This window comes from Dermacentor variabilis, chromosome 3 (genome assembly GCF_050947875.1).
Source record: "Dermacentor variabilis isolate Ectoservices chromosome 3, ASM5094787v1, whole genome shotgun sequence".
NCBI classification, from domain to species: Eukaryota; Metazoa; Arthropoda; class Arachnida; order Ixodida; family Ixodidae; genus Dermacentor; species Dermacentor variabilis.
The window spans coordinates 75,867,751-75,894,202 of record NC_134570.1 but is presented as its reverse complement, the minus strand read 5'-3'; the positions used below and the strand labels follow the sequence as shown (position 1 = coordinate 75,894,202).

The 26,452-nt window shown below is 42.6% G+C and overlaps 1 protein-coding gene across 1 annotated transcript in view; it reads left to right on the top strand.

Moving 5' to 3' along the window:
• Window positions 1-3,099: 3,099 nt before the first annotated feature.
• LOC142575888 (SEC14 domain and spectrin repeat-containing protein 1-like) overlaps window positions 3,100-26,452 on the top strand; it is a 57,555-nt gene continuing 34,202 nt past the window's right edge. Inside the window, exons 1-10 of the mRNA XM_075685660.1 lie at window positions 3,100-3,369; window positions 3,747-3,830; window positions 4,197-4,256; window positions 5,870-5,978; window positions 9,884-9,971; window positions 12,545-12,640; window positions 14,866-14,979; window positions 15,250-15,409; window positions 20,776-20,876; window positions 22,802-22,924. Of these exons, the coding sequence (XP_075541775.1) occupies window positions 3,306-3,369; window positions 3,747-3,830; window positions 4,197-4,256; window positions 5,870-5,978; window positions 9,884-9,971; window positions 12,545-12,640; window positions 14,866-14,979; window positions 15,250-15,409; window positions 20,776-20,876; window positions 22,802-22,924 (999 nt within the window). The 5' untranslated portion in view covers window positions 3,100-3,305. The remainder of the gene's footprint in view (window positions 3,370-3,746; window positions 3,831-4,196; window positions 4,257-5,869; window positions 5,979-9,883; window positions 9,972-12,544; window positions 12,641-14,865; window positions 14,980-15,249; window positions 15,410-20,775; window positions 20,877-22,801; window positions 22,925-26,452) is intronic.

Here is a 26,452-nt window from a genome sequence, read left to right as displayed (position 1 = left end):
AAGCGTCTGTTTTTACTCATTGCGACAGGCACCCGGTTCGTTCTCTATTTTATTCTTTAGACTCGCGAAGCAATGGCTGTCGGCTCACGGGAGCATGCAAAAGCCTCCTCATGCTTGATTATCGCATTCTATCAGCTTTTCTGTGCGAGCAAGATGGTGCAGTTTGCATTCAACTATCGCTGGAGCCTCCCCGCGCGTCGTTCAGTTCCTGGATAGATATGTGTAGTAATGTGGAGTATTGCGCAATATTGTGCAGTAACGAACGACATTTGCACAGGCGGTGTTCGAAATGTAAGAGATTAGACTGCTTGTGAAGCTTCGGGTCGAAGGTCGGCCTGAAATCGAACGCGCGCTCTTGTGCGAGTGCCCTACACGACGGGAAGGATTAATCGTGACAATTCGTGCATACGCGGTCAAAGCGCTGATGGATAAAAGCAGCCCACGAGAGCCACAATGAAGTTGCACTTGATATCATTCGAACACAATTATCAAAATAACATGCAACCCGAAAACAGCTTCTGTGTCTTCACTGCTGCTGTCAGTTATAACAAATTTTGTTGCCGAGTTCGGCCAACGCGAAAATTTTGCGTGGTTTTATTGAAGAAATGCTAGGGTCACTGGAGGCTAGCTTCGACATCTCCAGCCGAAGTTTCACTTTTCAGACTCCCCTGTCGGCGAAACATTGTCACAGCTGACCAATAGTTACAGTTAAGTCGTGAGTTCAGGCGCTGGATGTGTTACTATAGTCACGTATAGGTAGATGCTGAGAGAACCTGTAGGACAAAACAAGTTATGTTGGCCAAGTCTAATTTAGTCCAAATGGCAAATTTGCCAGTTTGCTTGCCTCGCTATATAATATCATATTTTAGCATTCCAGGACTATAATGCCTTTTCCATCCCAACTCCACTGCGATATCTCGGGCTCCCAGTACATTCCCATTCCATCTGCCCAACTGGCGCGATCATTCCATTCTCATTCTATTCCTGATGTTTTAAATATGCGGAATGATTCCGGTATTAATTCAACTCCAGAGGAATTGATACTCCGCCACTCTGGTTGCCACATTTAGGCCACACTGAGAGAGGAATGCCAAACATTTAAGAAGTTTTCTGCTTGAAACTTGTAATAATTTGGTTCTTAATGAAGAGTTTCACATAATGACGAATATTTTTAGAGAAAAAAAATGTCGTCTAATCTGACGAACCCTTGTTTATCCCTTGTTTATATAGGGTCTTTAGACCCTATAGGGGTCATCCGACTCTGTGTTAGGAACTGCTCTGCGCAAACTACGCCGTGAATTAAATACTCTTCTCGATTATTGTATTGATAAAAAAATACAGCAACCAGCACAGTTTCGCACATGACTGCAATCCACCCAATGTATTCCTTCGGTGCTTTTGATATTGATCGGGAAACCCTCCGTACTGTAAGAAGACATTGCAATAACTACAATGCCACCATAGCCATTAGAATCTCGAACAACGCAAAAAGCTTCGCCAGCAATCTGAAGAAAGGTGCAGTTTGCATGCAGCAGCAGACACGTGCTGTTCGCAGTGCCATCCATTTTAAAGCAGGACGAGACACTTTCAGTCAGCAGGCCTTGGTGCTAGATAGCACAATTGTAACCCTTGATTTAATGTACTCGATGAGGCGGCCATTGTATCTACGAGAAGTCAAAATGCTCAATTGAATACTAAACTACAAATACGCTAATTAACTGTTTATTTAATTACCTTACGACACATATATCAATGTACAAATTACAGCCGGTGAGCTCTCAAAGCGTATCCACTTTGAACGAATTCTCAGGACTGCATAATTTTCAGATTGTCAGAAGGAATGCAGTGACGTCACAGTTACTTTTTTACAGAAAACGCTCTTTTATGCATTGAAGCACAAAAGTAACTGGAACACTAACGCATCTCGTCAGACACATTGAAAATTAGTATCTCGAAACTGGTGCAGACCTGAGAATTCGTTCCGAGCGGATACGCCTTGAGAACTCACCGCCCATCATTCGTAGATTAGAATACGTGTCGTAGAATAATCAATTAAAATCAATTAGTTTAATTGTGTTAACTATTCAATTAAACATTTTGCTTTCTTGTAGAAGTAGTGGTCGTCTCAATGAGTATTCTAGATCAAGGTTTATAATTGAGTCAATTATAAACCACAGGCAATTTTCTTAAAATTTGGTGCAGCTAAAAAAACAAAGAAAAAAAATCATATTGCTGCTCGTATGCGAAAGTCGGCCGTGGCAGAAAATTATCGTGATCGTGCACCAACTTTCTTTGTGTGTTCTGCTCGCTTTTCTTCAATTCGTTATTACCATATAGTGCTCGCAATATTGTAATAGTCCCTGTTCATACACAATTTTTACTCATTGTATAAAATACTGCGGAAAAAAACATGGCTGTGGTGCACTGATTAGAATACTCGATTTGAAAGCGCGTATATAGCTGTCCGATTTTCTCTTCTTATATATATATATATATATATATATATATATATGACAGCAAGGTATGATAATGGCTGGGGAGGGCCTTGTGTATGAAATAAATAGCACCTGGATCGCATCTTCATTTCGAGTCATTGCTAGTTCGAACGACTGAGATTTCTCCACAGTTTATGCAGATTAGATTTTTTTGGGTAGGTGTCATGTGCGCACCCTTCCCAGACAGTATATCATGTCTGTTTAACCACAGCCCTTTAACTCAACATGCTTGGCTATAGTCCTACGTTTAAGCGCAATATGATTACAACAGACCAGTCCAGGTTTGAATCGACGACCTTCATACAGCGTTTGCGCATATTTTGAATTTTAGGGTATTTCATCCAAGTGACCTACGAAATGGATTGATACTGGCGCTATAAACATACATGTGAGTGGGTGAAGACGTAGACTCCGAGGCAGAAGAACGCAATTTAAATTTTGACTCACACGAGAGTTTACTGCTAAAAAAATCGAAAACAAAACCGAAACTGCACGCCCATTACTTCTACAGCGGAGCGAGCGGCTTCGACATCAGCAGTCCTTGCTTTTGCTATTTATTTTTTTATTCGTTTATTTTTTCTTCTTTTTTTATGATAGCGTCAGCTGGCTGTGGCGGCGGTGGCCATGTGACCACGAGGCGTGACGCATTGTGCATGCAATGGGCGCCTCCGCTGGACCGGTGGCCGGTGGGGTATCGTCAGCTACTGTCTAGAGCGTGCCCTGTCGTCGCGCTGCTTGCTGCTGCTTGCGTTATTGATATGACCTTGCGGCCAGACAACGGCTACGCCGGGGGGTACTTGTAGAGAACGGATGCGTGACGAGCGCTTGGCTCAACACTTTTCTGCGGTGGCCGACGGGACGGTCGCAGCAACAGGTGAGCGCCTAGCTGATGCGCTTGCTGGTTCAATCGCGCACTATGTAACTGTGGTGCACCAGCCGCTTTTGCCGTTGCTCTGTCGACTTAACCTTGCGAAATAAACGCCGGCAGTTGTTTTTCCCGGTTTAGTACAGTACGGCCGGCTTCGAGCATTTTGATCCAGGTCGCCTGGTCGGGTAATTCGCTTGACATCCGAAACCAGCGCAGAAAGCGCGTGTGATCGTTTTGCTTTCCCGGCGTTTTAAACGATCCCAGTAACCGACGTCCGTTGTATCAGACCTGCCGCTTTTGAGATGTACTGGTTCTGTGGCAAGTACGGAGAGGGGGTTGTTCTTGAGCACGACCTGCATACCGGTTTTATCTTCTCCTTCTAGGTTTCATTAAAATGTCTAAAACTTTGGAGAGAAAGTGCTCCGAGCGGCTCTGCAAAAACGGCGAAGTGAACAATACCAGATCTAGTAAGTTGACTTATATTTGTCTCTTTCTGGTCTCTGATAACTTTCTGTAAGAGAGCTCGCACTACTTGAGCATGCAGTAACTGGTTTCACGTTTTGCGATATATACCTTGATTACACCTCCTTTATGTTGCGCTTGCTTAAGTCATGGGTCTTGTTGCAGATATCTTCGTTTACGTTCGCCTTTTCGTTGACGCTATTTCGTTTGGAGGAAGCATTTACCGCGATTGCAGAAATTTATCATGATGCATTTAATTTCTTAGCTAGGCTCTTTCCAAAATGTAAACATTTATCGTGTCAACATGATTCACCGTGTGCGCCTAGCTGCCGTGTTTCCTGTGGTTCATAAATATCGCATTGCTTTGTCAGGGCTGCCAGAAGCTGCCGACATAGTGGAAGTGCTCAAGAAAAGATTAGCCTTCCTTTCAGGTATGTTTACATACAGCCTTTCTATTTGGGTTGTTTTTTAACTAAAATAGCTAACATGTGCTCACAGAAGTTATTTGCAAGAATCCTACATGTTCAGCTGTAAGCGTTTGTAATGCTTTTGCTCTCTTTTGCCACTGTTGCAGTACACTCTTTAGAACAGCCTTGACAGCTAGATGATATGTGGCTGTGCCTTGCAAACCTTGCAACAGCCGATGTATCTCGAGCTGTGGACCTATGTCTATAGTCGAGCAAAACATGTTTGCAATACAGCTGATATCTTGAACCTCAGGGGCTCTTCTGAAGAACACTCTGTCTCAGGTTGCTTGAGTGATAAGGACTGCTAAGGTCAAGCTAGTACATTGCCACTGGGAGCAAAAGGTGCTTTTGAGGTCTGCAATGCCTAGTCTACTGTAGAGCAAAAGGTAGCTTGGCTCACCACTTGTTATTCAGTTGAAGCAGTTGAAACTTCAAGGAAGTGAAAGAAGGGTTCATGCAAGCAACAACAAAAATGTTTGCTAGTCATGTTACAGTTTCTTGTTCACCAGAGTTCTCAAATCCTTCAAAATCATTTTTCTGTGCATTGCACTCGCACTTTTACTGCCCAACAGATTAGGTAAGCAAACTTTGCTAATGGCTGTAAGAATCTGGGAATCCATACACCTTGGTTATGAACTACCTAAGGCCATTTCTTACATGATCAGTTGTTACAAACTTATTTTTGGCCTGAACATCTGTAAGGATGCCAACATTTGGACAAATTTTGGTTCACTGTTGTAACAGTAGTAATAATAATAGTCCGTGCTTTTTAATTGTTTTTGAAGGCACATCATTACATTATTTACTAACAAGAGAGCTGTTTGTCAGTGAGCAACACCTACAAGCGAAAGCACTTGAAACACCTACCTGAAAGATGCATTTACTCACACTACTTACATTTACTCGAAAGGTATAAAGGGTCATTAAAGAGTAACACTAAATCAATTGAGACTAAAAAGTCATTTTGAGACTATATTTTGATTAATTTTGCAGTGATATGTTGAATATTACAAGAGAAAAGAAAGGTCCAAGTTATATTTTTTAAATTTTGCACCAAAACCTCAGTGCCGTTTTGTTACAGTGGCATCACTTATTTCAAATTAGTTTTTTTTTTATATGCGGCCCATTGTGTCTCAGTAAGTGTTCTTGAAACTGGCCAAGTTTAGAGTCTTTGACCTCTGTAGAATGCAATGTAGTTTATTTTTACTCATAAGAAGTTAACTAAGCTTGAGCAGATGCGTTCAATATCCATGACTTGATGAAGAGGTGTAGGAACTTGAATGCGGCATTGCCATCCGTCCTTTGTTTTTCCATCTTTTCTGGCTTTCAAATCTACTTATGGTAAGAGTGGCTTTTTTCGTGTTCTGGAAGGGTGATTTTCTAATACAGTTGAAATCATCTTTCCCTTTAGTGTCTCTTTAAGCTGCGGAAGCTGCATGTACTAGTGATAATATTATACTAGATGTGCTTATCTGTTACTCATCTCGTTGCTTAACACACTGATTTCACAGAAATCTGCAGTCAGCTTTTCTTCATTGTAAGATACTGAGCTTACTTCCCCATTGCTTTGTGCTCAGGAGGAGTTGACAAAAATGGCTATACATTACTGTGTGTACCTGCACCATGTGATGACTTCATGTTGCAAGACTTCAGGGAAACACTAGTCTACCTTAGAGGACTTATGGAGTAAGTCTTTTGCTTCTTTTTTCTTTTTTTTTCTTGCCTTTCTGGTGCTCATCACTATTGTGAGAAAGCTGCACAAACACAGAAAAGTACCCTTGTGCCACTGTGTTATGTGTGCCACTAATTGTCATAACTGCTGAGGGGTTTCATTGTCATTGAAATCACCATGTTGAGTGGTTGACCATTTCCCAAAATTGGCTCACATTATGGCATCTTAAACAAAAATTCAGAACCATTCCACTGTGTGAAGGTGGATTACCAGCGGAGCTGTATATAACTATAAATAAGGTAAAATAAAACTACAAAGCAATGTAACACAAATATGCCTATTATGTTTATTTGTATTTACATTTATATTGTGACCACAGTAATCATCGCTTTATGGTCGCTATGATAGACGGCCATGGGCTCTATGACGACACTGGAGATATTTTTGGCAAACGTTAGGTCTATGCATGACCGATGGCACATCGTGAAGACATTGGTCTTGGTGTGACGTTAAAGGCCGTACCTTTCCAAGAGAAACGCCAAGAACCACTTTCCATCAGGATGAGACACATTGACGTTAAAATCACCCCGAGTGACGATAGGATTGGGGTCCACCGGGAGGATCCACCCAGATGTGTCGATCATAAAGCCTTCAAGGTCCCTCTTTGAGGTTCCGAGATGAACATATATGGTGGCGACGATTCCATCCCCAGTCTGTATGGCGCACACGTTAGCACATTCCACGGCAAGGCTATCGCTATTGTCAGTAAGGCATAGGGTGCAACGGCTGTGCTGTCCTTGTTTGCGTAGATCACAACGAATTAAACTATCATCCATCACCAGTATTTCGTATGAAGTCAACAAACAATGAAACCAAGGACAACAGAGGGAAAGTTACCTGTACTTGCTAATTGAATTAAAGAAATGATAAATTAATGGACATAAAAGTGGATGAAAAAATTGCCGCAGGTGCGGAACAATCCCATGTCTTTGCATTACTCGTGCGATGCTCTACCAGTTGAGCTACTGCGGCACCGTTTCCCCATCCACTTTTTTGGGTATTTTTGTGTTACTACTAGAACTAACCCTGGAAGTGTTAGCCAGCGCCACAACTCTCAAACCTTGGTGGCAGATGTGGAACATTCTTTCCGCCACAAACGTCACGAGTATGTGATCTTTTTGGTTGAAGGCAACTGATCAATAAACCCACACATGCTACCTGAAGGCATCAATGTTGCCGGATTCCGGACCCTTGTTATGTAATGAGCGAAAAGTAAGGGCGTTAACCGAGGGGCCCGATTTTTATTAATCATATTATAAGAAGCCAACAAGCAATGACACCAAGGACAACACAGAGAAAATTACTCGTGCTTACTAATTGAATTAAAGAAATTATAAATTAATGGAAATGAAAGGGGATGAAAAAACAACTTGCCGCAGGGTTAACACTCCCAGGGTTAATTCTAGTAGTAAAACATAAATACCCAAGAAAGTAGATGGGGTAATGGCGCCACTCCATTGGTAGAGCATCGCATGCTTAATGCGAAGGCATGGGATCGTTCGCCAACTGCGGCAAGTTGTTTTTTCACCCACTTTCATATCCATTAATTTATAATTTCTTTAATTCAGTTAGTAAGTACAAGTAATTTCCTCTGTGTTGTCCTTAGCATCATTGTTCGTTGGCTTCTTATGATATGATTAATAAGAATCGGGCCCCTTGGTTGACCCCCTTTCTTCTCTTTCATCACCAGTTTTTGACATATATGGCCTCAAATGCAGCTGGGACACATGCTGGTACGATTTTGCCGTATGCTTAAAGGGACCCTGAAACGATTTTTACGATTTTGTACAAACATACTGAGTCGTTAGGGTAGGTCCTTCCGATCATAAATTGACGCATCTAAGTGCTCCACGTAACGCGTGTCATTTATTATAACGTTTTAAAACTGTACATCACTGCCGATTGCAGCACACTGCTCGGCGGAATTTTCAGCCACTTCTACCCATATGACGCAACCACCCAATAGATGTCAGTAGGGCAAGCTATCCGACTGGTTGTCCAGGGCGCGTCATCGATAATTTTTCCAACTTTATGGTGAACAAATGATGTTTGCAATATTTAGAATGTGAGTTAATTTGTTTCTATAAAAAGAAAGTAACATAAAGAGAATGCACAAGAACAATTTCTCTCTACACTTAAGCACTTCCAGCACACAGCAGGCATCGTCTGCTTGTGTTACAATGTGCTCCATTTTGACAAGAGCTCTGCGGTTAGTCGGTCTCGGTCTTTTCACGAGCACCATGATTCAACTTTGTTGCGTTGTGGGCTGCAAACGTAGTGACTGGCAATATGTCAAGCTGCGACATCATGTCCCTCTGCAAGACGGCAGACGAGCGGACTGGCTGCAGCGTATCAGACCGCCGCTACCCGATCGGCACCAGGATTTGCACATTTGCGGCCGTCGCTTTACATTGTAGGATTACTACCACAATAGCATTTTGCGAGTTCGGTATTTGGGTAAACGCAAGCGCAAGGGGACAGGGCCTGGCCATTTGACTGTGCCATTTAACGGGATGAGCAGAAGCGCAAATGTGAATGGTCTGCACAGTGCAGCCACCTGGTGGCACAAAGCTCAACCGCACACAGTAGCAGTAACGAAATGTATTCTTCTTTGCTGCTGGTGTAAATTTTTTGCAAGAGTGTAATCATCAACACATTTTTTTTGTAAATGTTTAAAATGTTTTGTCTTGGTTAGGGCAATATTTGTGCTTTGTTTGGCTGGTTAAGCTCTGCACCAACAAGTGGCGGGACTGTGCAGACCGATCAAGCCGCTCACGTACGTATATGCTGAAGTTCCTTCAGCAGCTTGAGTTTATGCCTCCAGCCATCTTTCGAAATGGCCAGCTTGCCTGTGGTTACTGGAATACTAGACATGTTCGGCGCTGCTACAGAATGCTCGCAATGCACGCTGCTTTGATAGCTCTTGCTTGGGGTCGACTGCCAAGCAGCTGGCGGAGTTTGGAGAGGCTTCGTACCGTCGCTGCTAGAGAACTGGAACTCAACGACACGACATGCCATCATGACGCAGAACCAATGAAGGCAGAGCTTAGCCCCGATCACTCGGCGAACAAGTTGAGGAGAAAATGCGGGACCATGGAGGAGGGTAACTTGTAATCGTCCATAGGTCTCTTAATATGAGATGCTTCACACAAGTTCACACGCTGGAAACTAGCCTGAGACAGCTCCGCTATAAGGACATGCTTAATAGCTCAACTTCCAATGCTTCTATATTATTATTAATATTAAGTGTTTTGTTTTTTTCACAACATTACTCATCCAATGACTTCCATTGGGACCTATTAGAATCAGTTGACATATCAAGCCCTGCCAAACCCATTTAGTGCTAATCCTAATAGGCATTCCAACACAAATTTGTATGACCTTAATCTGCTACCACGACTTACAAGGCTTTATCTAATACATTGACAGTTGACCTAATCTGTATTTCTGTTAGCCTAGTACATTGTAATATGCACAAATACAAATTACCTATAGACTAATAATCTACCCAATGCGAATTCTTGATGAAATGACAAGAAACTAATAAACAGTTGTACTAAATAAGTATAAACTCCTATCAGACCAATAAATTTCTTAATACTAATTCAAATACAAAACTATTTCGACTAACGCAAATCCTTATTAGAACTTTTGCTAGGGTGACCACCTAGCCTCACAGGCTGCTTTTCATTGTAGCTGCCATCAAATGTATGTGTGCGCCATTTCAAAGAATTGGAATCTGCACTTTTGCACAGAGTCCTCTGTAGCAATATTCAAGAACGTAGGCATCGATGGTTTTTGTTGAAGTTGGTTGTTGCTCTGTCATTGTCGTACCTTTCTTTGTTTCATCTTTTATTAGTGAGGATGATGATGGAAAAGTGACTGTGGTGGTGCAAGGCGACAGTGCTTGGGGCAAGAAACTTGACTGTGTCAAGGCAACCATGCAGGTAATAGCTTCTTGCAATCATTGCTTTTGATATCTGTTGATTATAATCGATCCTCAAACTGCCTGGTATCGGTACATGACGGTTCTCTATCATGTGAAACATGCTGTTAAATAATGTTCACCTTGCTTTTCTGTAACTGCATGATTGATTAAAGGAATAAATGACCTTACAAGACCTTGATTATTGCATGTTGACAGAAATAGTTAAGCATTGTAGTTTTCATGCACTACGGACAAGGATGTAGATAGCACAAAAACAAGTGCTAAATTCCAGCTGAGGTTTTATTAGTAGACACCCCTAACTTATACAATCTGTTGAAACAGCAATTGCAGAAATATTTCTGGTGACAAAGAAGTAACCAAAATGAAAAATATATATATATATATGTATACAAAAAAATTATGCATAATTAAGATCACCTTTAGCATATGTTGCCCACCTCCAAGAAAGCCAGTCCTTTTCCTAAAAGGGCTCTGGGTGGCTTGCTGACCCATGCACCTTGCTCCTGTGCCATTTGTGCTGCTTCTATGATTACGCGGGTGCGATTGTCCCTGTGTTTATGAACTACATTTTTCTATTCAAAGCAATGCACGCAGCCACACATGTTGTTATTTAGTGCCATAAACAGAGTGTCGAACCGAAATGTATTTTTGATCCAGTGTTCATTCTGGTTCACAGAAAACAGTGCAGTTCAAGTTCAACTCCGGAAGAAAAATATAATGCTTCAAAGCGGTACAAGTTTATATGCATAACCAAAGAATAATTGCAGGAAAACAGAACAATTCTATTTTGTACAAGAACTTAGCACTGCTGCTAAGCTGTACTGAAAGATAATGCACGTTGTTCTTCAGATTGCACGTAGTTACAAAACAATTATGCAGATCCAACATTAATGCTCGAATCTGTGTCAAGTGTAGCTTTATTCAGGGAGAGGGAGAGGCGGAGGGGGGGAGGGAGGGAACACACTGAGCAAATGCAGAGGTCTTCCAGCTTGCTACAATGCTCAAAAGGAAAGGGAAGCGGAGGAAAATAGGGGAATAAGGAGTAATGATGAGAGGAAGTAGAATGTGATTATATACATGTTCATAATATGAACGGCCTGTTCACAGCCTTGTATCTAGGCCCGTGTTAACAAAGTATTCTAAGAAAGCCATGATGCCTCATTGATATGTCCAGTCAATTACCCAGTAACCCTTTTTCACTGAATGGCCTATTTTTAATTGACGCTAACAAAGAGATCCATGCCTGCTGCTCGAAGCCATACTGGGGACGAGAAACAAGTATATATTTGCTCCACTGTCTCAGGCACTATGTACACATCACAGTCTATCTGTGCATCAGGCTCAATGCAAATATTGTCGCATTAGCGCAACACCTAGTTAGCCCCCTGACACAATAGTACACTGAAAATTGTACTAGCTGTGCTGCCACGTTTAAAACTGCGGGAGCATGTTGCGTATTTACGAATGAGGTAGGATAGTTTAGCTACAAGTTCAGGCAGTGCATGAAAGCTCTAGAATAGATGGCCGTACTGAACCGAAAACTGTTATTTTTTACTTCCAGTTTCATTCCCGAGTGAAAAGAATGGTTCAGTTCCAATTCAAGCAAAAATAATCTTTTTTGTCTAGTTTTCGGTTCCATTCTGGTTCGATACCCTGGCCCCACCCTAAAAAAAAAACACTTTTCTGTTATTTACATTGTTGGCTTGCTCACTCGAGTATCTTATAGGCCTTGTACAGAGAAGCCTCTATATTGCCATTTGTGTTGGCTTGCAGCAAATTGGTTAAGAAAGGCATTCTACACACACGCTTCTTGAGCACCCTTGACAGATCTTGTCATCATGTCATGGGCATTAGCTTCCAAGCCCAAGCGAATCACCTTAGGGGCACAGGCTACCATGACTTGCTATTGGTGTCTGTTGTTGAGGCAATCTGCAGGAAAAAAAATATGTCCAAGGCAGTGAAAGAATACAACAATCCGACAGGGTCGCATTAAATGTTTCATCGCTTGAAGAAGATAGACATGCTTGAGCATCCAGGTGGCATTTCTTCTGCCCCGCATAAATTCTCCCAGCTATTGAAAATAACCTATACAACTAAAAGACCAAAGGGCCAATTCAAGGTCAAGCATAGCACTAAGTATGTTAATTGCATATATACAGTCATGTACACGATCTCACTGTCCTGCAGGGCTTTTTATACAGGGCAATGGGCGCATGCTTCAATGAATGAGTGCATACCAACAATGCGCCTTTTGAATGCGTACGAAATAAAAGACAATGTAAGTTAACAAAGGTCGAACTACTAATTCATGTCGGCTATATTTTGCAGGAAAAGTATTCCTGATAAACAATTCAAAATCAACTAGGAAAGGCTGCCTACATGTATGTCTTTACAGCTTTTGTGATGCCAATAGTTCCGGAGGTCCCTGGTTAATGACTTCACCTGTGAATGCCTTATTTCGGCCGGATGAACAAGCTTGGTTAACAAAATTATCATGATTTATCACTACACATAAGTGGAAGGGATTCCTCATTTTCCTTTCCTTTGTTTCTTTTTTTCTTTTTCCTTCAGGAAGTGCTGGGTTCAAGGTTGAATGCCATCCTAGTCCACCATCCACACAAGACCTGGGATGCCCGGTCGTCCTTCAGGGAAAAACACACTTCACTGGTAGGGAGGCTTCAAATTTTTTTTTTTCCACACGCATGCTCCAAGCATGTTTTTTTTTTACCAACATTGTGATGTGTCACCTAATCCTTTACAGCAGTGCTCACAGAATTCTCTTGCCACGTGACCTACCTAATATATGCGGCACTTACATATGTCCTTCCCCCGGCCTGTTGATTTTTTGCATAGCTGCAAGCTTCCCGACATAATGCACAAACAGAGTTGGAGGAATTTGATGCTTAAATTTTACTTGCACGTTTAACACAAGGAAAAATTAAGTGTATCGGAATTCTTCACCAAAAAATGCTTTATGCCTTTTGTTATAGTCTTATGTAACTGCACAGGCGCTAGCATAATATCCTTGTGGAACAGTCGGGGTAGACAGGCCAGATGCATTTATTAATTTTGTAAATGTAGATATTCAAGAAAAGGTCCTGCCTCTTCCAAACTCTCTGCCTTAAATTGATATGCACACCCCGAGCAAATATTTTTTTCCAAGGCCAATCGGAAGTAAAATTGGTTTCAGCTGGACCATTAATGCTTTGCAATTGCATGCAATTGCACAATTTGTGATAGTTCCTGTCTGGAACCATTTTGTGCATTTAGATGCCACCCAGAGAAAGCGCTCACTTAAATGAACACAAGTAAAGTATTTTATTTCAGAAAAGTCTATTATTCCTGAGGCTCTCAATAGTACTTGAGCACTGTGGGGTAGCGCTTTTCTGAGTGGAGGCCAGGATTTGAAATGCAGGCATGTAGGGTCCTCATAGCCGCCGTCTTCTTTAGTGCTCTCGTCCGAGGACATTTGATGACACGAGGTGAAATACATACATCCACAGCACTAAAATCATTGTTTGTTTCACTGAACTTACGTTAATTGTGTCCAGAAATTGTCAACATGCTGTCAGTGCCTCATGCCACAAATCGTTTTAAAATCCATTCAAGCATGAAGAAAGGAAACAAAAAACTGCTGCCTTCGTCCGGAAACATTGTAAAGTGGACTTGTTACACGAAAAAGTTATCAAAAGCTAGTTCTAACTGGTGAACGTGAGCTTGTAAGTGTGTCAGGTGGTGCACAACGTCTGACCTGAATGCATATCTTTGCCTGTTTGGTAAGGCCCGACACATGACTGCAGAGGGTTAAAGGTCATCTGGTTCCAGCTAGCAGTCAACTGGACCCAGTTAACATAATCTTTGGAGCTGTTTTATACTTAGCTGGACCCTCCCCCCCCCCCCCAAAAAAAAATAAAGAACATGTAAAACCAGTCAAGCAGAGCTTTCCACTAGACCCTTTAGCTGCCAGTATCATACACACCTGGTGCACAGTTAATTATTTTAGGACTTGTTCATTTCCAGCTGACCAGAGCTATCTTACTGGGGCCAGAATGCTGTTATTTAACCAAACAAAAAGCATATTTGCCTCTGGGTGATATTCATTTTATATATGTATGGGGTAACCAATGTTGTCCTGATATGTAGCCCACAGTGTAATTGTAATTATAACTTACTCAATTGAAGGTTGCTTGTTGTTCAAAAGCTTTACACATGTCTTGTTCTGCCGCAAACTGCACTACCACTACTTGTATATGCAAAAGGAAGTAACCAACCAAAAGAATCAATACAGTAAAGTTTCATATGCGCTTAAGCTGTCACTTAGCCTAGGTATCAGATAAGCTTCACACACCACTGTGGCGAGCACTTAATCGATAATTTGGGCTGACCAGTATTCTCACTCATAGGTTACACCAATAATCGCTGTTGTGGCTTCTCCAATATCGTATCAACCAGCGGCAGTATTTCCGGGCGATCGCTTTCAGGGACACTTTCACTATATTTCATCATGACGCTAGCATCTGTGTCTACAGGCGACAGCCTTCCTGCCGCATTGCCAAGCACGCTGCATTACCATAGTGCCAGGAATGCTGTCATTCATAAACACTGACGCATCCAGCATTAATAACACAAAATCTTGTGAAAGTATCCCTGAAAGTCATTGCCTGAGGATATCGCCATAGAATAGAGCTGTGCATTGCACTGAATTTCTGGGGTCTTGAAAACATTCTTATCCTTGGCAGTGCGGTAGTACTTCTGTATGCATCAGTATCAGTGTATAATTTTATCCCAGATGCTCTGGCTCAAGCACAGGTTAACTCCGAATTGTTTCTTAAACTTCACAGCAGCGCCTCCAATTTAGCTTCTGCAACACTTCGGCACTTTTATCATTTCAGCTGAAGAACGTGACACAGCCCAAGCTGTTCAAGCTAGTCAGTCCCCTGCAATTGACCCCCGAATTCGGTGGTACCTTGCAGTATGACCATCTTGACTGGTTGAGCAGGCAGTTGGTGAGTGATAATTTTCATGTTTGCTTGTTGTTTCCTCTTGTTTGTAAGTTTTGTCATAATCTTCCTCATCTTGTCGTAATCTGTCGTTCACTTCACCTTTTCATTATCCTCATAATCGTGCCATAATCTGTAGCAATAGTCGTCATAATCCTGTACTGTTCCTCGGTAGCAATGAACAGCCTCTAAGCCCAACTCATTATGCTGTCCGAGGCACAGTTAGCACACTGACTGAACAATCTAGTTAACAGTGCTCCGGGTGACTGTGTGCAGGCTGTGGAGAAGTATGTGAAGGAGGTGCAGCTTCTGGTGAAGCACACGGATGGGGCACTGAGTGCCTGCCGTAGCCAACAGGGGTCGGCCAGGTCTCCTCGTATCCCCCTCGAAATTGGCCCTACCATGGTGGAGGTGATTGCCCGAACAATCCAAAGTGGTATGAATGTATTAATGCGTGCGGACTTCAATTTGTGATGCATAATTCTGCAGCAATTTGCACTCAAGTTTCCTTTTGTTTGCCTCATTTCCTGTGTGTCCTAAGCAAGGCCTAGAAAAGAAATAACGGACATTTTTTAAGGGAGAATGCAGGATATAGAACCACGTTAAAAAAAAATTTCAGTTCTCATATTTTATTCACAATTCAATGCTCAGGTATTCCATTTCTAGGTATGAAGACGAAAGCAACATTTTTTGCTCTATAAAACAGTGAAAGATGCATCTAGTGTAGTCATGATAACTCCAGAAAAAAATTAATTCGTTTTTTCTTGACTACCTGAAACACAGCCGTCAGCTATTGCTGCAACTCACTCATAAGCTAGGGTGGTTGCTTGGGCTAGGTGGTAATTCATGATAAAAAATGACGTACAGCGTGAATGACAAGGACAGTGAGAGATGACATACACAGTGCTGACTTCCAACAATATTTTATTGCGTTGCCACATCGTGTGTGTGTGTGTGTGTGTGTGTGTGTGTGTGTGTGTGTGTGTGTGTGTCTATATATATATATATACCCCTTGTGACTGCCTTTCATTTTCTGCGCATTCCCCCTCTTCTATATATACACACGATGTGGCAACGCATTAAAATATTGTTGGAAGTCAGCGCTGTGTTTGTCGTCTCTCGCAGTCCTTGTCCTTCGCGTTGTACGCAATTTTTGCCACTCATAAAGGTATGGAAACCGGTCTCTATAGCCTCTGGTTTCCCTTCTTTTCTTGAAGGGGTCCTGAACCACCCCTCGGACTTGATAAAAATAAACAGTCTGCGGATAGCATATGCTGCTGTGACCTTTATTTCTACTTTCCTGTCACTTTACCTCCCCCTGCCCTCTCTCCCCAGCATAGGGTTGCAAACGGAATCTTCCCCTCTGGTTAACTTCCCTGCTTTTCCCCTTTCTTCTGTCTCTCTCTCTCTCAGCCAAGTTTCGCAGTTGCGCGGGGCGAGTGGAGCTCACAAGCATAGCACAAAGTCACTTTTTTCTCAAACGCTTCAACAGAAACCTGCTGCTCACTGTTTTCTAGACCCTTTATTTCATAAAAAAGCGGATTCCCATACGTGGCTGATATTGGCCAACAGCTGATGTCAATCTTGGATCGATGCGTGTCTTCCTGCTTTTACTGTGTATATTTATTGATGCAATTTAATAAGCAGGCTGAAGTAAGCGAAAATCTGCTTCCGAATTTTTATAATAATTACGTACTTCTGGAAGAAGCCGACCATTGTCTGTTCACGCTTGGCAGCAGCCGTCTGCGTAGCAGTTAAACTTTGGCCACCCTGCTTATCAGTGTCGTAGCCGTCGGGTCTTGCTGATTTCAACTAGTTCTGAACGCTAAATTAGCCTCAAACCATGCAAAACTTAAGGTAAGACCACACGCACGCTAGCTAGCGTGCTCTCACTCCCGGCCGCTCCTGGTTAGACGCTTTGGCAGATAGTGCTTCAAAATGCAGAAGTTGAATGTGGTTGCTTCACCAGCTTGACCATCGGTCAAGCTGGTGAAGGACAAAGCCAGACCCGCACCATGTAGCACAGTCAGACAAGCACATGAGTGTGAGCACGCATTCAAGCCCTGTCATGCACAAAGCAAATGCCACGCATACGCACTACATTTGCACTTAGCTGCAATCTGCTATATAGCGCAGATACCGCAGCCGCGGTAGGGTGCTGCGACGAGTCCACTGGCTAAGTGCACTGAGGCTTGGGGAGGACAACTGCGTTTGGCTTACGTTTGGCACGTCGTAGGTGCCGAAATCGGAAGTACTAGTGGCGTCTACGTTAACATCCAAAGTCAAATTTGAACTGTGTGCCACGGTGACTTTCAGTAGGTGGAGCATTGTGGGCATGCCCCAGTAGCCTTCGCAGTGCACTGCGTCGAAGAAGGAGCAGAAGCACCACGAAGGGCATGTTTGATCCCAAATAACTCCGCTTCTGCTGAACACATTGAAGTACTTCTCGCAATAAAGTATTTCTGAAGCAGCCTATTTTACCTACGAATGCATCTCCGCTTCGATAAAAAGCAGTTCAGGGCCCCTTTAACACTTGGAAATGGCAAAAGATGAGAAGAAAGATGCCGTGTGAGGGTCACTGTGCAAGATTCAGGTGCACTTTTCTCACGCCACTTTATATCACAGGCTTGTTTTCAGCAATTGTGCGCGCCTTCTTGAATGCTCAAAATTATTGCATTGTAACAAAATTTTGCCTCTATAGTTTTCAGTATGCAAAGCGCATAAATACTGTACAGTATTTTTACAACATAACCTGAAAGAGTATGTGAAATACAAGCAAAGAAAATTGTCGCTTCTTACATTCTGCTGGCAAATTCTCGCTTCTCACACACTGCAGTAAAAAAGAAAAAAATAACTTCACTGCAATCAATGTGAACAGTTACCACATAAAAAACTGGGCTCCTAGAAACCATTATTTTGCTGTCATAAGCCATATAAAAAGGTAATATAGCTAAGTACAAGTGAGCAACAGTTTTTAAAACGATTTTCGCATGCAGACTTTTTCATGACATCTTGCTCGTGTTCTCACACTTTCTAGGCGTTACTGACATTTTTTTGCACCAGGGTATTTATTTTTATCCGGTGCTTTTTCCATCTGGCAGTGTTTCCAGCTATACTACTAGAACAGATTTGGTACTGCACTTTCATAAGAGTCAGTTTTCAATATTATGAACCTCTCTTCCTTTCAAACTCATCGCTATGCTGTTTGCTAAAATCTTTATGGTGAATTTACTGGTAAATTTTTCTCCCTTTTTTTTACAACAAGTATTGGATGTAGCAAACACATTGTCACTTCCATTTCTAGTGTGTTATCATCATCATCATCAGCCTGGTTACGCCCACTGCAGGGAAAAGGCGCCTCCCATACTTCTCCAACTACCCCGGTCGTGTACTTATTGTGGCCATGTCGTCCCTGCAAACTTAACTCGCGTTTGTTCCCTAATACAATCTGCTCTTTTCTTATCCCTTAACGTTACACCCATCATTCTTCTTTCCATAGCTCGTTGCGTCGTCCTCAATTTAAGTAGAATCCTTTTCGTAAGCCTCCAGGTTTCTGCCCCGTAGGTGAGTACTGGTAAGACACAGCTGTTGTACACTTTTCTCTGGAGGGATAATGGTAACCTGCTGTTCATGATCTGAGAATGCCTGCCAAATGCACCCCAGCCCATTCTTATTCTTCTTATTATTTCAGTCTCATAATCCGGATCTGCAGTCACTACCTGTCCTAAGTAGATGTACTCCCTTACCACTTCCAGTGCCTCGCTACCTATTGTAAACTGCTGTTCTGTTCCGAGATTGTTAAACGTTACTTTAGTTTTTTGCAGATTAATTTTTAGACCCACCCTTCTGGTTTGCCTCTGCAGGTCAGTGAGCATGCATTGCAGTTGGTCCCCTGAGTTACTAAGCAAGGCAATATCATCAGCGAATCGCAAGTTACTCAGGTATTCTCCATTAACTCTTATCCCCAGTTCTTCTCAATCCAGGTCTCTGAATACCTCCTGTAATCACGCTGTGAATAGCATTGGAGAGATCGTATCTCCTTGCCTGACGCCTTTCTTTATTGGGATTTTGTTGCTTTTTTTATGGAGGACTACAATGGCTGTGGAGCTGCTATAGATATCTCAGTATTTTTACATATGGCTCGTCTACACCCTGATTCCATAATGCCTCCATGACTGCTGAGGTTTCGACTGAATCAAATGCTTTCTTGTAATCAACGAAAGCTATATATAAGGGCTGGTTATATTCTGCACATTTCTCTATCACCTGATTGATAGTGTGAATATGGTCTATTGTTAAGTAGCCTTTACGGAATCCTGCCTGGTCCTTTGGTTGATGGAAGTCTAAGGTGTTGCTGACTCTATTTGCAATTACCTTAGTAAATATTTTGTAGGCAACAACAGTAAGCTGATCGGTCTATAATTTTTCAAGTCTTTGGCATCCCCTTTCTTATGGATTAGGATTATGTTAGCGTTCTTCCAAGATTCCGGTATGCTTGAAGTCATGAGGCATTGCGTGTACAGGGTGGCCAGTTTTTCTAGAACAATCTGCCCACCATCCTTCAACAAATCTGCTGTTACCTGATCCTCCCCAACTGCCTTCCCCCTTTGCATAGCTCCCAAGGCTTTCTTTACTTCTTCCGGCGTTACTTGTGGGATTTCAAATTCCTCTAGACTATTCTCTCTTCCATTATTGTCGTGACTGTCACTGGTACTGTACAAATCTCTATAGAACTCCTCAGCCACTTGAACCATCTCATCCATATTAGTAATGATATTGCCGGCTTTGTCTCTTAATGCAAACATCTGGTTCTTGCCTATTCCTAGTTTTTTCTTCACTGCTTTTAGGCTTCCTCCATTCCTGAGAGCATGTTCAATTCTATCCATATTATACTTCCGTATGTCAGCTGTCTTACACTTGTTGATTAACTTCGAAAGTTCTGCCAGTTCTATTCTAGCTGTAGGGTTAGAGGCTTTTATACATTGGCGTTTCTTAATCAGGTCTTTCGTCTGCTGCGATAGCTTACTGGCATCCTGTCTAACGGAGTTACTACCGACTTCTATTGCACATTCCTTTATGATGCCCATAAGATTGTCGTTCATATCTTCAACACTAAGGTCCTCTTCCTGAGCTAAGGCCAAATACGTGTTATGTAGCTTGATCCGGAATTCCTCTATTTTCCCTCTTATCGCTAACTCATTGATCGGCTTCTTATGTACCAGTTTCTTCCGTTCCCTCCTCAAGTCTAGGCTAATTCGAGTTCTTACCATCCTATGGTCACTGCAGCGCACCTTGCCGAGCACGTCCACATCTTGTATGATGCCAGGGTTAGCGCAGAGTGTAAAGTCTATTTCATTTCTAGTCTCGCCATTCGGGCTCCTCCACGTCCACTTTCGGCTATCGCGCTTGCGGAAGAAGGTATTCATTATCCGCATATTATTCTGTCCTACAAACTCTACTAATAACTCTCCCCTGCTATTCCTAGAGCCTATGCCATATTCCCCCACTGACTTGTCTCCAGCCTGCTTCTTGCCTACCCTGGCATTGAAGTCGCCCATCAGTATAGTGTATTTTGTTTTGACTCTACACATCGCCGATTCCACGTCTTCATAGAAGCTTTCGACTTCCTGGTCATCATGACTGGATGTGGGGGCATAGACCTGTACGACCTTCAATTTGTACCTCTTATTAAGTTTCACAACAAGGCCTACCACCCTCTCGTTAATGCTATAGATTTCCTGTATGTTATCAGCTATCTCCTTATCTAGTGTGTTATAGCCGAGTCTAACTTAAACCTTGCAGGCCAAAGGTTGCTGGACAGCCTTCAGGTGGATGTGGAGTTTGGCTTCAAGTCTCACTGTGGCCGGAGAATGGCCAAGGAAAGGGCTACTGCCTATCACAAGGTAAGGAACAGAGAAGCAGACTTTCCTTTCTTCTGGCTTCTTAGGAGGTCTTTTGCGAAATGATAGTTTGGCCTAATTTGTTCATGTTCATATTCGAACTGGAATAACGTAGTTTGACTGAAAGCTTGACTTAAAGCTTTAGCTGAGCCTTGACTTAAGGGCCAATTGTAAGGAAATGTGGCAATATGGCCATTCCGGGGTAAGCTTAGCGAGACGGTCTCGCAGAAGCACGGGTCAGCGCTCGCGCAGAACGTCCACGCCGCTTGCTGATCCCGAGCCAAAGAGGAAGAGCCTTCTCCTTTTTGCGCCCAAGTCACCCCGCTGTTAGGTGGCATTAGTAGAGCAACATTCACACCATCTCTCACACTACCCTGCAAGCATGCCGACTACCGAGTAAAGCCATGTGGCGAAGCCGGATTACAGGAGATGAGAGCTATGCAAGAAAACAACACATCAGTGGACGCATGAGAGCCTCGCATCCCCACAATGTAAATATAAAAAACGCTCATCAGAACTAACCCAACAGTAAACAAATGACATAACGACTGTTGTCAAAAACTACCTTTAAGCCAAGTACATTCACAAGGTACATTCACAGCTTAAAGCCAGAAGCAAGAGTGGCGACAGCGCTAATTGCAGCAATGTAGACCACCAACGTCCACATCGAAGACACAGACTCCGCCTGTGACCGCCACAGTTTAGCTAAGCCGGTGCTTCACAGGTGCCTCGCAAGGCAAATAAAAAGGGCTTAATAAAAGGGTAAATGAAATATATAAACATACAGTTCATGCTTAGAAAGAAAAGGTATCTCTTTATCCGAGAGTGAAACGGTAGGCTGGCTGCTGCAGTTATTACTGTGGGCAATATGATAGGCTTCTTTCACAAGCCTCGTATATTCTTGCCTCTTTGTACAGAGGACCTGTGTCTAACGAAAAAGGGCTTCATAAAAAGTGTTGCAAGTGGTTGTTCAAAGCATGCGCGGGTGCGCGCGAGTGTGTGTGTGTGTGTGTGTGTGTGTGTGTGTGTGTGCGTGTGCGTGCGTGCATGCGTGTGTATTATATGTATATATATACAACATGATGTTTGTAGTAAACATTGTGTTGAGTGAGTGCTGATCCTACCATCTATGTTGACCCCATCTTTTTTTGAAGCCTTTATATTCATCATTAATGGAATCCAACTAGTCGAACTTGCTTTACTGCACCTTGGCATTGCATCATTAGCAACACAGTTCTCTCAGTGTGCAGTGGAATCTCATTACTAAGGGCTGTGCAACAACAAGAGAAAAAAAATATTAGAATAAAACTAAATTATAGTGTTTTACATGCCAAAACCGCGATCTGATTATGAGGCGCACCATAGTGGGGGACTCCGAAATAATTTTGACCACCTGGGGTTCTTTAACGCACACCTAAATCTAAGTACACGGGTGTTTTCGCATTTTCCCATCGAAATGTGGCCGCCATGGTTGGGATTTGATACTGAGACTTTATGCTTAGCAGCCCAACACCATAGCCACTAAACAACCATGGTGGGTAGACTGAAATGTTGAGATAGTAGAAAAGCATTATGGATTGTAGAGTAGATATGTGTAAACATTGTTCTACTCCAAATTAGGCTTAAGTAGTATAGCTAGACAGGTAATGTAATGTGTGGAAAGCGATAAACAGTGCTTACAAAAATAAGACTGGGTGCCAAGGAAAAGAAAATAGCCAAGTGCCTCACCAGGTTAACAAATTTGCAGGCGTGAGGGGTGGGACCTGTTTGTTGTTACAGGGCAAGCACAATTGTCGATTTTCAGGCAAACCCTTTTATGCTGAAGCATACTTGATAGTGCCTGATAATGATGGTGACTGTGCATGATCTATCCTCGTGCTACTTTTGCGCGAGCCCACAAGCTTTTTTTCGGCTGCTCTCATGTTTAGGTGAAAACTGCCCTGGACACCGTACTAGAGCTGCAACAGTCCTTCCAGGAAGAATGGAACAAGGAGTTAGAGGTGCTGAAGAGTACTCAACTTCTGGAGGGATTCTTTGCAGAAGTAGACACAGTTGAGTGCCCCTTTCTCCATAAACTATCATTCTGGAGAGTCATCAGCGTCAATTTCAGCAGGAGATTCAGTGTCATTGTGTGTATTGGTCATTATTGTTTGTTTTATATATCTCCCCAGTTTGCGCCCCCTGCGGAAAGTCAGTGTGAAAAGAATCGCTACAGCATTTGCCCATGTATAAGTAGCACTCGCGTTAATTACAGTTGCCAACTGATCTTTCAGACCTGCTCAGTTATTCGGACTTCCCTGAGGCACCATGTTCTCCACAGAACCCATGTATAATGGCAACCGAAGTTTCCAATGCCACACAGTGTCTCACTTGATTTTTCAGACTTATCTGCGCACACAATTTCACCAACATGATGGGTGTTAACAAAGTTGCTGCCATTCAGGTTTTCCATTGCCCACACATCATTAGCGAGGTGGTTTCTCAGCTTTCATAAGGCTATATGACCACTGTTAATTGATCTTCTTCACTAAACTCCTCACTAAACCACAACTTTTGTGACCAAATCCTGACAAAGCAGCACTGGTTAGGCCTAGCAGTGCAGGAAATACAGCCATGACAGAAATTCGCGCCACCGGCTGACATTAAGGGGTGGCAAGCTGTCGTAGAAAGCTCGGCATTAGTTGTTCAATGAGTAGAGCTTTTTGGCGATCAGGTGTGCTATCACGCACGTGCTGTACAAGCAGGGATTGGGTATGCAGGTGATCTACTGACGCCTACTAAGTTGCAGAACGATGAAAGGTCACATGTGGGCAGTACTTTGCTGCCAAGGTCATGCGCGTATATCTGCACTTTGCAGCAGTGCACGCAACACATGTGGGTCTGCATGCCAAGCAAGCGTGAATGCCCCTGCGGCCTCAGCCATCAACAAAATTAAGTATGCAGATTTTCCATACCACTGGCATTCTAAAAACCGCCAAAATTGATTTTGTATCACTAAATTTCCTTTGTTTGGTCTGCCTGATAATTCGGACATATTCACAGCCCCCTGAGAGTTTGAAAACATTGTCAGTGACTGTACACATTTTTTTATTCAATCAGCACGATCACACATGGCTGTAGATATTTGTACATTCCCATTGCAAAGTGCTTCTATTACAAGGTCTTAGCACAGCTGATGCACCATCTGCTATCACACTGCACAAGCGCGACAAGAGCCGAGCTTAAACCTTCCAGCTGCACGTCACACTATTCTAAACCCTATTCGATATTGGCAGGCTAGGCAGCTTTTATGAGTTACCTATAGGAACAAAAACACACATAGGAATCGAAAGCACCGTCATAGTTTCCACAGAATCTAGAAGAAAAATGTCACTGATGCAAGCCTTCTTTGCCATTCTATCTTGCTACACACTATGTCCAATATTTTCCATCACACTCGCGATCGTGGATGCCACGCATGTCCACACATTGAGCCATATAAGGACGGCACCCACATCTACGGGTGCTCGGTTTTGTCATGCATTGTTGTGGAAGCCAGCAAAAAGGTGTGCTGTGTGTTTCAAAATGAGTTGTACAGAATTTTAAAAAAATTACCTGTTGTAGATGGCACAATTCTAGATCTGGACCTGCGAGGAGATTTTCTGGCACTGGAAGAGGAAATGGAGTGTGTGCTGGCATTTGCATGTGAAATGGAGGAACGGGGTCCGAGTGCTGCATGGTGGGCGCCTACTGCTCTCTATAGTGCATGCCTTGCTCCTTTTGTTGTTCGCATAAGATCTAGTGGCTGGAAAATGTAATGCATGATAGCAGTTTGGCGATGTACTAAAAGTTGTTGCCGAAAAATCGTGCTTGCCAGGAACATATTAATGGGCAAAATAGAAGCATAACTGTATTCGGTCATTTTTGTTTTCTTGATCGCAAATTTTGGCTCTGGAAAACGGTACAAAATGGGATCGTATCAACAAGGTTCTACTGTATACAATTGGTACTGCTGCCTAAGTTGCACCAGTGAAAATTCTGAGAAAAATACACCAGGAAATACGTTAATCGATAAGTTCTCATAGAAAGAGTTTTTTACGTAATAATATTGCTTATCGGTGAAAGCTATTTTGCAATGATGTGTGAAGAAAGTAAGACAATCAGGGAGCTATGAGCACATAATTAACTGTAAAATTTCTTATTGAAGTGGTTTGATGTTTACCCACCATGTAAACTGTGGGTAGCATTTTGGAGTTCTTGAGAATTTGGCTTTGAACTTCTTTTTATAACTCGCACCACTGCAAATGCTGAAACATTCAGGCCTTTACGTTTTTTTTAAGCATTAGCACTGGGCAAAGAGAGAAAAGAAAGAACTGGGATTTTACATGCTGGAACTACAAATCACAGTAGTGGGGAGGGGGGGACTCCTGATTAATTTTAACCACCTGGAGTTCTTTAATGTGAACCTAAATCTAAGTACAGGAGCATCATTCCACATTGGCCCCATCGAAATGTGACTGGTGTGGCCGGTATGGTACTCATGAACTTGAGCTCAGCAGCACAATTCCATAGCCACTCGGCTACCATGGGAGGCCTGGGGAAATAGGGATAATTGTAGAATTTGAGAGAATGCAGAGTTTCGGAGCATTGCATTTTGTACTTGCATTTGCATCTATCACTGTTTCAGTAGCCAAGGCATTGTTTACATGTTGGCGCGTCCTTGTGTGATCATTCACCCTTGGACTGCTTTTATCTGCGGCCTTTGGTGAAGGACCAACAAAACTGCAATTAAACAAGGAAGCTGCTCATGCCGTGCATTTATATTGTTATCGGCCAGTGCCTTGGTTCCGACAAACACAAGGGGCAGTGTGAAAGGTGCACATTATTGCTATAGAGCCGCCCTATCTGCTCTCAGTGGCGGTTGCCATGGGATACAGCCACTTAACCTACATAGCGAGCTGTGCTCCCTTTTATAACAGTGCGCAGAAGATATCTACTGAGGGTTGGTTCAGTGTCGTCATTAAAACCCTTGAAAGGCTATTAAAATGACAATGCCACCTTCAAGGCCTTGAATATATTAAATTTAAGGAAGTGATTAAAAATCCTTGTTTTATTTTTTAGCTAACCTTAACAGATTTTATTTCGCCATCTCTCCTCTGAATTGGTTCAATCTAAAAGGCAGGCCAGTACAATCCAATTAGCACATTTGTGGTGGTTGGTGGTGGTTTGCTCTCTACACCTTTTTATATACTCCATTTCATGTAATATAGATCACACCTTTCTATAGTTCACACCACCCACTTTTCGTGAGCTTCAAAAAAATTGGCATACAAGATGCATTTATTTGAACTCATTCAGCATAATGAAATGATGCATGCTTCTACATCAATCGGAAAACGCGTTTACTTAGCCAGATCAGTTCCCTAAATTTTTGTCGAAAGAATTTTTATGAGCCGCAAATTCTCGCAGAAATGAACTTCAACCAACACTCCTCTTAGGTGCAGAAAACCAACATTTATTCCGTTTCACTCGATACCATTGAAGATTGAAAGCCTCACCCTCCAACACACTGTCAAAAACTTTAGCCACTTTGGCCATCA